General features: G+C 32.8%; 1 protein-coding gene across 2 annotated transcripts in view; it reads right to left on the reverse strand.

Moving 5' to 3' along the window:
• Positions 1–1,640: 1,640 nt before the first annotated feature.
• Positions 1,641–16,110, reverse strand: part of LOC137627724 (WD repeat-containing protein 17-like) — a 183,378-nt gene continuing 168,908 nt past the window's right edge. For both annotated transcript variants that reach the window (XM_068358990.1, XM_068358989.1), the window contains 3 exons: positions 16,053–16,110; positions 12,195–12,342; positions 1,641–11,766 (listed from right to left, as the gene is read on the reverse strand). The exon at positions 16,053–16,110 is cut by the window's right edge and continues 14 nt beyond it. In XM_068358990.1, coding sequence (XP_068215091.1) covers positions 11,647–11,766; positions 12,195–12,342; positions 16,053–16,110 — 326 coding nt within the window. In that variant the 3' untranslated portion in view covers positions 1,641–11,646. The remainder of the gene's footprint in view (positions 11,767–12,194; positions 12,343–16,052) is intronic.

The following is a 16,110-nucleotide window of genomic DNA, read 5'->3' on the forward strand; positions in this document are numbered from 1 at the left end:
ATTTATGTTAAAAGTTTCTATTGATCCATCTCGTTTGTGTTTTATTTAGTGTCCTCTCCTTGTAGCAAGTGCCCTTCATGGTCTCTGCAGTGGGAAGAGTTTACTCCCAAAGTCAATGCCAAAGAAGCTTTAGAGCTTTTTTCCTCAATCCTGGTATAGCCCAACTCATTATGTCTTCTGGGGGAAGGAGTCCTCAGATTGCATTTAAAGCTCTTATCAGGAAGATCGTGAGTATCACCTTTCTCTAGTGAAGGGAAGGTCTGCAGTCAGGAAAATTGTCAAAATTTTCATGTTGGATTTTTTGCTTTAATATTCGTCAGGGCGGTGTTTTATGGGTATTTATTGTGTATAACAATGCAGACTGATTATGACAATGACTATTACCTGAGCAGGTTGTGGCCTGCCTTAGACATCACTGGTACCACATCTGTAGAGAAACTGAATGAGGCTTTAATTATTTGCTGGGGCTCCGTGGGCGACTACTGTGTTGATAATCCAGATCGATGTGACATCTATGGTTGTGTCGGGATGTGTATCTATGATGGTTTTCCCAGAGATTCCTGTTGCTGATAGAGATACCACAGAGACATTTTCCCCCTAAAGAGTGTTGTCGTTCATCACCCAAACCTTGATCCTGAATAGAGCTGTTAAGGGGAAGAAATGTGTTCGCTCCTCCTCTTCCAGTCCTTCTCCCTCTGATTCTGACTACTAATTATTTGCTGGACAAGATGATAATGAAGTTAAGTTGTCATAACCTTTCTTTTCTGACAAGATCTGTGGTTAAGTATCTAGCCAATCCTCCTCTAACAAAGGGGAAGGACAGATAAATGTATACCAAACCCATTGCTTGTCAAAATATAGGTCTAACCTAATGGTTTTAGCATCCCTATACTAAGATGTTAATAGGTTGCTGGGAGTTGTCACCTTTACTCCTATTCAAGACTAGGCAGATTGACATTTCAGGGAAGTTGAGCCAGACAATATTTGGTTCATATGGACCATTTCTTGTCAATATGCGAGCCTCGTATTTTGAGGATGAAAGGTTTATTTTCGCCTCAATCACCCCTCTCAGTCAGTAATTATATGTACTAAGTTATCAATTTAATTGCCGTTTCAATTTGTGCTAAAGTCACACCCCTCTTTAAAAGACTCAAGTTTATATAGCTAGGAAAATACAAATTACTTTTTAAAGTAATGATGTATGAACAATGTTTGTCATCAGGTGTGGGAAAGGGTTACAACTTTTTTATATTTTATTCTTTTTATGGCCTCGTCGTCATACTATGGGATTGATAAATATAAAAAAACAAAATATTTTGTTCCTAATGAAACTTATTTGGGGTCTAGAATGTGAAAGGTTAATTCATTAGTGCCATTTAGGCTTGAAGATACAATAACAAATGCCTCATATGCACCCCAAAGAATTGTAAAAAAAAAAGTATTTTTTTCCTTTGGTAAACATTTTAGCATGGCAATAGTCATTAATTATATATAATTAACAAACAGTTTTGATCTTAGAATAATTAGTAATTTTTATTAGATTTTAATCCTTTCTTTAATTCAAACACTTAAAATATATGAACACCCAACATGCTGTGTTGATGACCTTTATTCAAAGCAAATTTCGTTATCTTCATATAGAAACCAGTCTTGACAAGGCAGTCCCTGGACATGGGCCTATATTAGACATTCATGAGGCCAGTGTTTCAAAATCACAGCATTTTCTTCTCCCACACAAAAAGACTTAAACACTGGAGGGATTTATTTGGAGGGCTAACTACAAGCTACAAGGCACCAGAAGGTACAGTACAAGTATCATGCAACATGTACATAATTTTATGAAAGCAAATAAAAGTTAGTTCATAAATAATGTCTTAATAGTAGCCTAAATGTGATCGATCTTATCCAGTGTAACTCCCAAACAAATAAATATGTCCCAGTTTTAGAATACTAGACCTTACAATTTGGCTGCAGGTTGGGACATTTAAAAATTGAAAATTCCAATATGAAAACAAATTAAGCCACTCATCGCTTGATTATTATTTAACAAGGTCATTTTAGTGTTCCAACTCTTTCAAAATTTTCAAACCATTGCTTCATAAAAGCATTAACTATTGTCAGAATAGTCTGTAATTGAAACCTCTCATGGTTCACAGCCTAACTAGTTGATGTTCGTTATAGCATTATGTCAACATAAGGTCAGTTTGATCACTTTACATCACTACAGAGGGAGACCAGATCCAATGAAAGTATTTTTGTGAGTAAGCTTGTACTGAATACATACACGACTTCATAAAGGTAAGCCCTAGTTCTCACTACAGCTGTTAGCTAAAATTTTTATTGTAATATCCATACATGTGCCCTTAAAGAACCCAATACTACAAGCAAAGAAGTACATGCTAATCGAGTATATTAAAGTTGTAGATCTGGACACCACTCCTAATATGTTTACAAGGTAAGGCACAGGTTATTTGAAAATAAAAGTAGAATTTTAAGGATACAATTTCTTATTTCCATACTCACCTAATGTTCATAACGCTTCTCCAGAAGCTTAGTTTAGTTGACCTTTACCTGTAAATTTTTTTTAAAATGTCCCATTTTCTTTCCCTTCATATAAAAACAAGCCTTTACTAAAGGCAGGAAAATTCTAGCTGAAAGCCAAAATTATCCCTATCCTCTTGACACCACGAGGTAGTGAGGATGGGCGTAGGCATGTATACGAACATCAGAAGAGTATAGAAATAACAAAATTTCTTTATCAAAATTTAGTTCATTTCTATGAACCTCCATTGATGTTCATATTGCTGGTGCCCAAACATTGCTGGAGGTGGGATGCCAGTGAAAAAAAGAGAATAAATTTTTAAAAGTATTATACTGGACCTTGGTAAAGAGTTACTAACCTGATCTAGATTACTTTTAACAAACCATCTCAAAATACAGGACGCCAGATTGTTTAACCTATATAAAATACCCGACTGTAACTTCTCTAAATAGGATAACTTGATCAAAATTCTGCCTGGAATGTATGTACTCAAAAAGGAACACTCCCCAGGAATTTGTTTGTATGTTACCAAATCCAATGTTAAATTAAAACCTTAAATATTCATAGATTCATTTAAAATCGAACTTGAAAATACTTAGACCAGAGCTCTGTAAGGATTATAGTGTCTAAAGGCCTTTTTATAATCAAACCATGATTCTTTAAGATAATGTCTAGTGAAAACCAACTTTGTAAACCATTGAGCTACTGCTAAAATTCTTTCCAACGAGTTCTCTACAAGATGTACCTTAATTTTCAATAGATTATATCAAATTCCCAAAATTATGAATGATACTGCATTTTAGGCCTAGATTAGGGGCATTAATCCCACAAAACAAATTAGTGACACTACCTCTTAATACCTGAACTTTTGTCCAAATAATACTGAATGGTTCTTACTGGGCAAAGAAACCTACTTTTGGCTGAAATTCTTTCATTTATTTTCAGAAAATATATGTAAAAAATAATTGAGGCAAACTCTTAAGCCTTAAAATAATTTATGGTTCTGAAGGAAGATGAGAGGGACAAAATCATCTTTTGTTCCCTTAAGGTTACTTTGACAGAGAACATTTGTAGCCCACTTATGTGTTTAGTTGAAGCTAATGGCAATAAAAAATGGTTTATGTAATTTTTAAGAGAAAGATTTCCTCTGTTCAAATTTGGATCATTTAAATACTGTACAGCACTGTCAAACCACATCCAAAACCCAGAAAATTTACCTTACTACTGAAGCCCTTTCAATAAAAAAACAGTATGATACAACCATTATAATACCTTAAAGGGACAGATCTAATCCCCCATACTTGGGACTGAAAGTTACTAATCATAAAAAAATAATAGTAAAAAAATTTAACAAAAACTTTATACTTATAAAAATAAACATTCTATCATATTTGATTAGAATATTTTTAAATTCTTTTAAAACCTATTTCAGACAAATCTAAAGGGTTTAAGGGTAAAGTAAATTCAGAATTCAAGGTTCTGTGAAAAGAGCTCCGATCTCATAGATACCATGTATCACTAGACTTTACTGAAAAGTACATTAAAACCACTACTTACCACTTGAGGAGTTAGATTAGAGTTTAAAAGAGGGTAGGTTAGGCCTGAAATAATACTTTGAATGGAGAATTAAATGATTTTCTGAGCTACCACAAAAGGAGTTCTTGGCATAATATCCTAATATAACAAAAACTACCTATATAGGCTTTGGCAAAAGCAAAGCCTTGAGTGAAGGTAGTGTCATCATTCCCTCCATAATCAATGAGCCTACCCTTCTCTCTTAAATATGGCTTTCTAAAACACAAGAATTAACTGCATTGGAAAATATTTCATAAACACTTCCAAGCTTATTACCTCAAAACAGCAATTAGTAAATTAGCTTGTAAACCTTGAATATAAAAGTTTTAGTTTATTGTGCGTGATTATGGACTTGAAGGATGGCATTATAATGATATTTATAATGAAGTTAGGTGTCTGGTACAATTCACAATGTCTTCGAGGCATAAAAGACTTGAGACTAAACAAAACTAAAATTACAACCATTCATAATATTGATAAAAATTTATTTATCCACAATGAAAATGGGAAACAGAGGTTTATAAGGTAGTTTTATCAAGATTTCAGAAGCACTTTAACTTATACCTGATTGTTTCCAACTGGCACTTTGATGATGTGTCTATGCGGAGGCTCATGTACGAAATTCATAGCCTATGTAACATCAACTCCTCGAATAATAATGATGTATTATTAGCGAATTGAACTTTCTTTAATAGTTAATCAAAGCTCTTCTCATGTAGAAATACTGGGGATGTGGAACTTAGTAATATCCAAAACAGTTAAAGAATTGAAATCTATAAGATGAACTTGACTGTAAGGTACAGTGAACATTGAAGAACCGTTACTGAAGGAACAATACGTAATTATGACCACCACAGGACTTGACTGAAATTTGGGCTATTCTAAGCAACCAGGGAAGCAAGTCAGACTTGCCTACTGCAAGCAAAGGTTTACTGGCCTTCTAAGAATAACAAAAGAATTCAAATAAGATCTAAAAACCCATTGCTAACTTGACAGGAAAGGATTTATTGACATGACATAAAATTATCAAATCTCCAAAAAAGAAATAATCTGTCTTGTCATCATTAACATTGCTTGCTTTATCGGCTGTTATTGAATTAACGTCGGTTATTCTGTTTACAATATTGTACCCACAACAATATTCAAAACGCAGTGCTTTCCTTGTGCGAATTCGGTGGGGAAGGTAACTTGAAACATCAAAATTTGAAAGGAGGATATGTCTATTTAAAATACAGTTCTTTTCCTATGCAAGAATAATAAATATTCCAGGAAAGATGCCAATTGATACTCAATAAACACTTATACTTTAAAAATGCCAAAAAAAGTGATTCAAGAACACTCCCTAACTGATTACCCACAAACAACTTGCAAAAGGGGAATTTTAAAAAAAATTCTCTGTTCATTTATGTATTAGCACCTACATTTATCCTAGTTAAATTAACCTGTTATGAGTTAGTGGCTGTGCTTGCAAGTGAACAGAACACACTGAAAAATAAAATATAATGCAAGCAATTATTGTAGGTAGTAGGTTGGCCAGGCCACCAGCTGCCCACTGAAATACTACCACTAGAGTTATTGAGTCCTTTGACTAGCCAGGCAGTACTACATTGGATCCCTCTCTATGGTTATGGCTCTTTTTGTCTTTGCCTACATATACACCAAATGGTGCTGGCCTAGTCTTTCCACATTTTCCTGTCCTCTTACACTTATCATTGAGATTACCAAACAATTCTACTTATCATTGAGATTACCAAACAATTCTTCTCAAGGGGTTAACTACTGTGATGTGATTGTTCAGTGGCTACTTTCCTCTTGATAAGGTTAGAAGAGAGACTAGCTATAGTAAGCAGCTCTTCTAGAAGGACACTCTAAAATCAAACCATTGTTCTCTAGTCTTGGGTAGTGCCATAGCTTCTGTACCATGGCCTCCTACTGTCTTAGATTAGACTTTTCTTGCTAGAGGGTACACTGTTCTCTTTCTTGTTAGTTTTTATAGTTATAGCTTAGCTTTTATTTTGATTGTTTATTACTTCTCTTGTGGTTTATTTATTTCCTTAACTCATTGGGCTATTTTTCCCTGTTGGAGCCCTTGGGGTTATAGCATCTTGCTTTTCCAGCTAGGGTTATAGCTTAGCTTATAATAATAATAATGATGATAATAATAAACGTTGTTCACTCCAACAGGATTTAAGGAATTCATTTGATATGCCATGCCATCCACCAATGTAATAAGATATAATTTAGGTGCACTTATTTTAGCAAGTGGATGATTATTAAGATCCATAGTACCCACTCTGACTTCTCCCTCACAATCGAATGATCTTAAAAGTGACTAGCACTGTGGTATGCAAGGGTTTAGCAAACCTAAAGTAATTAAAGAATTTGAGGATTTGTGAGAGTTAAGAATCTGTAAGGTACAGTAAACTTTCTGAGCCCTTACTGAAAGAAACACTAGACTCAATTTGGGGAGTTAGGTTTTCAATAGGGCAGGTAAGACAAAAGTTATTGTTTTAAGAGAGGATTCACTGGGCTTCTGAACTTTTAACAAAGGAAACTAGCAATGTCAAGAGCTTATGATGCTCATCACTGCTGAAAGTTAGCTGATTATTTTAATTGTCTAAAGGCGGAGGTGTGTCATTATTGTCATCATACCCGCTACAATCAACTAGCTCAGCCTTCCATGGCTTTTCCTCTGAACTAACAAGCAAGTTTCTTTAGAGCTTGCACTGTTACCTTGATCAGTAGCCATTGAAAAACTTTCCTATGATAGGTACCATGAGAGAAACACTTAGCTTTGATTATTAAAGTCACAGTACTGAACCTGACACAATATACCAACGGGATGCAGATAATGAACTTCCAGAAACAATTCCAATACACACTCCACACAGTAATTGCTAAGAAAAGCAAGGGAAGATATCTTAATGTGCAATAATATGGAAACAATTTTGAGAAGATCTGATCAATACCTTAAAATTGAGGAAACAGAGACTGGCTGCATCAGTTATCACTTACCACTAGAATTTTTCTTCCTTTATTAAGTACGTGTTTATTGAACGGACAAATAATGGGAATATTAAAAAACTTTAACATTGAAAGTCAATTAAACCAAGCTTCTGGAGAAGAAGCAATATAAACATTAGGGGAGGTTCATAGAAATAAATCAGGAAATGAGTGTTGTGGTCCCTAACATAGTAGAGTAATTTGCAACCAATTATACATGCTTTAACAAACCAAATGGATTCGGATTTTATTTCTAACGATGTGAATGTACTCCACTGACACATCTAAAAATAAAAATAATTTTGTAATGAAACATTATGGAAGTGTCCATATTAGAGATGAAAAGCAGAATGAAAGAAGACAAGAATAGGACCAAGTTTTTGTTAGTGGGAGAGAGTTTGCAGGTTTAACTGTACTTTTACATGAGCTTGTGTTCTTTTAAGTATTTGTTCATACAAAAATAGATGTAGTTAAATTATATAATCAAATAATGCAAGAAGCGCGAGTTCTCACTATGCTAGTCCCAATTTTATTATCCACTGTCCATGAAAACAAGGATCCTATGGTTTATGTCCTATATGAGGGGAATTGTCATTGCTAAAAGTTGGTGCTATAATTTTTTCTACCTATACAGACTACTGTAGTAATCTGAACTGAACAAGATATATCTTTGATAAAGAATGACAGAGTACAATAAGCTAAGGTTTAAAGATAGTTTGAAAGGAAATCACTAACTATCAATAAGAGAGCTAAAGAGCTAAATCTTAACAGTAGAAACTATTACTAGGTGTGAACCAGTAGAGAGGATATCTTCATAAAGAGCAACTCTTTCCAGTCAGATGAACTATCATAGATACTTCATTAGTATTTCTATCTTCCAACAGTCAATAATTTTGGCTTTTATAAAACAAGGATTTGTACTTTTTTTTTAAAAAGCTACTCAAATCTCGGCATTTTAGTAGTTTTTAAAATAAAATAAGTTTTATAAACCTCCTTTTAGTTTTTAACATTTCAAAAACATTTTTAACCAATTTGAGTTACTAATATAAATTTTTGATTCATATTGCAAAGCAATCTTAAGTATATATAAAGAAATACAGAATTTACGGGTAACTTTTTAAATAATGTTTGAAAACAGTGTAAGAGAGTGTGGTAAAATATTTCTTAAAGAAAAAGAAAAGGCCAACAGACAGCAAACTATATTTGGCTATACCTACTGTATATTTTGACTGCTATTTCTAGTAAGTCTAGTTAATATGGTTAAAAAGCTCTTCAAGTGATAATCAGTTACCTTTTTCAAAGTAACAAAGCCAAGAATAATTTTACATTAAAATTACTTTGTACAAAAACTAAGCTCTTCTACTAAGTGCACAGTAAGTAAAAGATAATATTCTCAAGGCAAAGTGGAGCATATTCTATATAAGCTTGTGGTACTTCTGAAGAGTCTTAAGCTTCCCTAACATCTACATAAGGATTTTAAAGGCTCAGATACCAAACAAAATAGGAGTGGGAAAGTACAAGTTGACAACATTGTTAATAACTGCCCTTGTACTTGCACATATATACTGTATATGCATAATTGTGCAATTATATATTTTTAACAAGCCCAATCCATCTCAAGGAGAAACTGGAGACAATTATCAATTATACTACATAATTTTATTCTTCTACTAAAGTTTGTATTCATCCCCAAGTTTGAACTTGAATGGTAAACAACCAGAAAATTAAATTTTATCAATTTTCATATTTTTCACCTTAAACTTCGTTATTTTTGCCTCAATATCCAGCAAAGGAAATTAGCCAAGTAGTGAAGCAATGGCTAATGATGGGGGAGACATCCACCCTTAAGGGAAGACTCTCGACTAACTTCTTATCAAGTAAAACTAATATTTTACTTAGGTCAAATCACTACTTTGATGCCTAAAACATGTAAATGATACCCATTCTTGGGAGTCTCGTGTACTTCTATAAAAAAGCTTTATATTCTTTGTGTATGTGCCCTCTGAATAAGCCACTTCATCAATTTAGTGTCATCTGACTGCATGATTTAGAGGCCTAGGGTGAAAATAAATTTTTATTGCATCATTTAAAAGAGTTCCAAACTTGAGAATTATTTTCTTCAAAACTGCCACATCCTTAGTAACATTGTTAAATTATTCTCACTACAGATATGGTACCCTCATGGTTAAAGGATGTTGTGGATACACATAGCTCATCATAATCTCAAAGGAATGTAATCAAGGCATCTTTGCAGTTTAATTTAAAGTATGATAAAATGCAGCACTGTAAATAAATCTTTTTCAGTTTTGATAGAAATATAATAAATGTATCCTAGCAGTCCTAATAAATTGATCTTATAGATCTAGCTGATTAATAAATATCCAATTAAAATTAGCTATAAATTTTCAGTAGATTTAGAGATATCAAATTGCAGTTCCTTCTATTTTTGATTTGTGGTAATGCATTGATTAAAGTTTCTTTAAATTGCAATGCCCCAGATTTTATAGGTGTTGAAATGCCTAGATTGAGGTATACTCAAATTGCTGTGCCCTAGATTCTCAATGTGTGGTAATGACTAATTTAAGTTATCCTTAAATTGCAGTCCCATAGAATTTCCGTCTATATTGTGTCTTGTAGGTCTATTAACAAGTGTTATGTCTAGAACTCATTACCTGTCTACTGTAGCCTATTGGCAAACATTAAGCCTATTAAATCAGCCATCATTTAGTTTCTTCAACTTGAAATTCATTCGTACGGCCACAGATGAAAGAATTAGCATATCACAGAATCAGTGCAGCAAGAGATAACAAGAGTAGATGTGCATTAAATATGTCATTGTACAGGCACTACCTTAATAGTCAAATAAATTTTTTCACAACTTGTCAAAACAAGATTGGAAAAGTTCTGATCATAGTTGAGTAAGAAGATTCTTCTGGTGTCACAAAGTTCTGGTTCAAACATAATGATATAATAACACCCGACTTGTGGAACCAGTTAGGTAACATAAAAGTATTGGCTGTAACAACTGTAATCCTCTAAATGATATCAAAATGACAATAATGACATGAATCTGAAGAATAAATGTAAAATTTGGGTATACAGTACAGTACTGTTATTAACAGGTCACGAGTGAAAACATATACCTTTAACATGGGCTTTGTGTTTACCACTTCTAATCATGCCTTTCCTAAGTTAAGCAACTATACAGCACTTTATGGTCTTTATTGGGTATTACAGCTTATTGTAAAAATAAACCAGATTTTTAACTCATGTACGCCAAGATATTCTTTATAAATAATTGCCTTTGAATATATATTTAATTCAATAAAATCCCATAAACACAAAAATGGAGTCTTATTCATTATGATTGCCATCGATCCTATAAATATCATTGCCTATGATGATTTTTCATATATTTAGCACCCCTAAATATTATAAACACACCTACATTATTTTGAAGTTTATGGAAAAATCATGGCAATGAATTTAATTATTCTGTACAACATACAAAAAAAACTTTAAGGATAAATGTACCCTGTAATCTCAATCAGTACGGCCAAACTGAACTATCTTTTATGCATAGTTTTTATGCAAGTGTTTTACTAATTCAATAAAATATTCCAACAAAGAAACTGTATAACTAACATGACTAACAACACTCTTAAAAACATTTTCCAACATTCTATGTTGAAGTTCAATTAGTTGACGAGATTGAACTCCCAGGATCCTAAATATCATGTCTTCACAAATGTTTCTAGATAACAGGTATTTCTCCAAGCAGCTTACTTTATGATTCCGGTAAAATGCTTGAATATATAGGTTGGTGCCCCCTACATTGAATTACGACTATCACACTGCCTGCAAGCATGCATAGATTCCATTTTAAGCGGTTTCTAAATGAGTTCTTAGAAAACTACAAAACAGATCTTTTGTATTTTTCTACCTGGGAAGAAGCTATGGTATTAAGCACCTACAGTTTTTAACTGACCAGACACTGAGATGTTAATTACCATAAGACACTTATGGTGAACTAAAATTCAAGTGGCGATATTTCTAAAAAGGCAACATTGCCTTTAAGGGTAATTTTATTTTGTCTGCCAGTGCTTTGGCTGCTAAGTGGTGTCTACATTACATGACAGAATAAAAAGCAGATTTCTGAAAATGGTAGAATTGTGAGATGAGTTGTTTTTGTTGTAAAACTATTTTTTTTATTGTTGAAAACCTGTTAATATTCCACTTAAATCTTCACATACAATATATTTTAATAATTGAAAGTAATAAATACATACAGATTTTAATTTTAAGCACCAAATTCACAGTCAAGAACTGTTGAAAGTAAAAAAATGAATTACTGTACTTTAGCCGCTGTCATTTTTTTGCCTTTATATTATTTCTACGGAAATCACACGGTATAGAGAAAATCCCCAAAAGTACCTCTTGCCTAAGTAGCTTTTGGCTTTCAACTTTATACCAATTTAAAATTTTACACAGTACCTTTTTGTTTAAAGAATGAAGAAATGTCTGTTTCAGAAGGGACTCAGCTTATGACCAGTACCAAGAGGTGAATATGGATGAACCTTGGCCCACATTAAAGCATCATTAAGCCCCATAACTGACTCACCATTTTCAAGGAAATAGCTTGAACCCTGTAATGAAAATCAATAATGTTTCATATTTTTTTGTTTTATATTTTCAATCTTCAGTAATTTGAAAAAAACCCACTTGGAAGAGTGACATAAAGAATATTAAAAATAGTATAAACATGGACCTTCTCAAACATATTACCATATTAGTTTCAATAAGTATCTCAATATAACCACAATTATAGTTACGCAAATGCACAGCTTCTATTTCTACATTACGGGAAACAAAGTAAATTATAAACTATATTTAACAGATTATACGGTTAGATATATTATCTAAAGAGTTGAATACCTGTGATGGGTTTGCATTGGTTTAGCATTTAAAATTTATTTATTACTTTCATTTGTCTTTTGGTCTTGAATAAGTATCAAAGGTTCTATCAATTAAAAATACTATAATTAAAAAAGAAAAAAAACTAGGAATAACTTGCCTTGATAATGCGATTAGTTATGCAGCATATCTGAGAGTCCGAATGACGAGGAAGATGAGAACCACTAACTCTAGTTACTCCAACGTCACTCCACATTTCAAGACTTTCAGCTGTGTCCACACCCCAATTAGTATCTCCTTGATCCCATCTGATGGAAAAAAAAAGAAATAAAAATCTACTTTAAATTGGAAGTAACACACACACACACACACACTCTCTCTCTCTCTCTCTCTCTCTCTCTCTCTCTCTCTCTCTCTCTCTCTCTCTCTCTCTCTCTCTCTCTCTCTCTCTCTCTCTCTCTCTCTATATATATATATATGTGTGTGTGTATATATATATATAATATATATATATATATATATATATATATATATATATATATATATATATATATATATATATATATATACACACACACATATATATATATATATATATATAATATATAATATATAATATATATATATATATATATATATATATATATATATTATTGTTATTATTATCATTACTATCCAAGCTACAACCCTAGTTGGAAAAGCAAGATGCTATAAACCCAGGGGCTCCAACAGGGAAAAATAGCCCAGTGAGGAAAGGAAATAAGGAAATAAATAAATGAAGAGAAAAAATTAACAATAAATCATTCTAAAATAAGTAACAACGTCAAAACAGACATGTCATATATAAACTATTAACAACATCAAAAACAAATATGTCATAAATAAACTATAAAAAGGCTCATGTCCGCCTGGTCAACAAAAAAGCATTTGCTCCAACTTTGAACTTTTGAAGTTCTACTGATTCAACCACCCGATTAGGAAGATCATTCCACAACTTGGTCACAGCTGGAATAAAACTTCTAGAGTACTGCGTAGTATTGAGCCTTGTGATGGAGAAGGCCTCGCTATTAGAATTAACTGCCTGCCTAGTATCACGAACAGGATAGAATTGTCCAGGGAGATCTGAATGTAAAGGATGGTCAGAGTTGTGAAAAATCTTATGCAACATGCATAATGAACTAATTGAACGATGGTGCCAGAGATTAAAATCTAGATCAGGAATAAGAAATTTAATAGACCGTAAGTTTCTGTCCAACAAATTAAGATGAGAATCAGCAGCTGAACACCAGACAGGAGAACAATACTCAAAACAAGGTAGAATGAAAGAATTAAAACACTTCTTCAGAATAGATTGATCACCGAAAATCTTGAAAGACTTTCTCAATAAGCCTATTTTTTGTGCAATTGAAGAAGACACAGACCTTATATGTTTCTCAAAAGTAAATTTACTGTCGAGAATCACACCTAAAATTTTGAAAGAGTCATACATATTTAAAAAAACATTATCAATACAGAGATCCGGATGTTGAGGAGCCACCGTCCTTGACCTACTTACAATCATACTTTGAGTTTTGTTAGGATTCAACTTCATACCCCATAATTTGCACCATGCACTAATTCTTGCTAAATCTCTATTAAGGGATTCACCAACCCTAGATCTACATTCAGGGGATGGAATTGGTGCGAAGAGAGTAGCATCATCTGCATATGCAACAAGCTTGTTTTCTAGGCCGAACCACATGTCATGTGTATATAGTATGAAAAGTAATGGGCCAAGAACACTACCCTGTGGAACACCGGATATCACATTCCTATAATCACTATGGTGCCCATCAACAACAACTCTTTGAGATCTATTACTTAAAAAATCAATAATAATGCTAAGAAATGACCAACCCACTCCCAACTGTTTCAGTTTGAAAACAAGGGCCTCATGATTAACACGGTCAAAGGCAGCACTAAAATCAAGGCCAATCATACGAACTTCCCAACCACAATCAAGGGATTTCTGTACAGCATTGGAGATTGTAAGAAGGGCATCACATGCTCCAAGGCCTTTACGAAAACCAAATTGCAAACTAGGGAGTAGATGATTACCTTCAGCAAACCTATTAAGACGTTTTGCCAGAAGACGTTCAAAAACTTTAGATAATATGGGAGTTATGGAAATTGGGCAGTAATCAGTGGGACTTGAGCTACCACAAACACATTTACATAGAGGAGTAACATTACCAATTCTCCAACTAGTGCTAAAAGCTCCTCTTCTTGCTAACTTGCGCAAAATAACAGATAACTTTGGAGCTAAGAAATCTGCTGTCTTTATAAAAAACAAAGGAAAAATACCATTTGGGTCTACACCTCCATAAGCATCAAGGTCCACCAACAGAGCTTTAATCTCACGAGATCGAAAAGCTAAACTATAAATACTGTATATATATATATATATATATATATATATATATATATATATATATATATATATATATATATATATATATATATATATATATATATATATATATATATATATATAAATATATATATATATATATATATATGTATATATATACTCTCTCTCTCTCTCTCTCTCTCTGTATATATATATATATATATATATATATATATATATATATATATATATATATATATATATAATATATATATATAGTATATATATATATAGTATATATAGAGTATATACATATATATATATATATATATATATATATATATATATATATATATATATATATATATATATATTCTCTCTCTCTCTCTCTCTCTCTCTCTCTCTCTCTCTCTCTCTCTCTCTCTCTCTCTCTCTCTCTCTCTCTCTCTCTCTCTCTCTCTCTCTCTCTTTATATATATATATATATATATATATATATATATATATATATATATATATATATATATATACTCTATATATACATATATATATATATATATATATATGTATATATATATATATATATATATATATATATATTTATATATATATATATATATATATATATATATATATATATATATATATATATATATATATATATATATATGAACATATATCACAAGCACACGTGATTTCAATCAATGTAGATATCACCCACGAATGGCATTTAATACCGAATTCTATCTTGGGAATATATATCCACTTAGAATTCATTTTATGGTAACAGCTTCTGGCCGGGTGGAGATTCGAACCCCCACCTGTTTGGCTGGAAACCATGCCAGCAGAGACTCTACCGACTGAGCTATCAAGAGAGATAAAAGTTCTTGACAAGTACCCGTACATATTCCTATCGAATTCAGGAATCTGTTCATAGACTTGAAATAAACCCATCTCCACCATGATAGCTGAATCGTGAGTTTGCAATACGTGGTTATTTTAAATGAACATATATCACAAGCACACGTGATTTCAATCAATGTAAATGTCACCCACGAATGGCATTTAATACCGAATTCTATCTTGGGAATATATATCCACTTGGAATTTATTTTATGGTAACACCTTCTGGCCGGGTGGAGATTCGAACCCCCCCCCCCCCCACCCCTGTTCAGCTGGAAACTATGCCAGCAGAGACTCTTGATAGCTCAGTCGGTAGAGTCTCTGCTGGCATGGTATTGACCAAGAGGTAGGGTTGGGCCATAGGGGGTTCCATCCAACTGAGGCTACTCCCATGGGTTTGGGCTCATACATTGAAGATCCCAGGAGGTGGGAGCATATAAGGAATTTTTTTCTCTTGTTAAATCTAGAAAGCTCACACTTTGTAGCTATAAGCGATGTGAATTGAAAATACGATTCATCAAAATAATATCCAGTTGAATAGGGTGGCTAGAAGATAATGTTCTTTAGTTCAAAATATTTCCTTTTTATATAAGCTACTGAAAGCAATTCCACAAAACTTGGTAATGGAAATCTCATCTCATCCAGTTATTATACAGTAACTGCAAATGTCTCTTATAATCTAACATATGTAAACATGAACACTATACCATACACAATAATACTTACTTTATTTTTGCAGTTGCAATGTACTCATTAAGAAATTCATAACCACCTGGTCTGTGTT

Source organism: Palaemon carinicauda, chromosome 35, assembly GCF_036898095.1.
Source record: "Palaemon carinicauda isolate YSFRI2023 chromosome 35, ASM3689809v2, whole genome shotgun sequence".
NCBI classification, from domain to species: domain Eukaryota; kingdom Metazoa; phylum Arthropoda; class Malacostraca; order Decapoda; family Palaemonidae; genus Palaemon; species Palaemon carinicauda.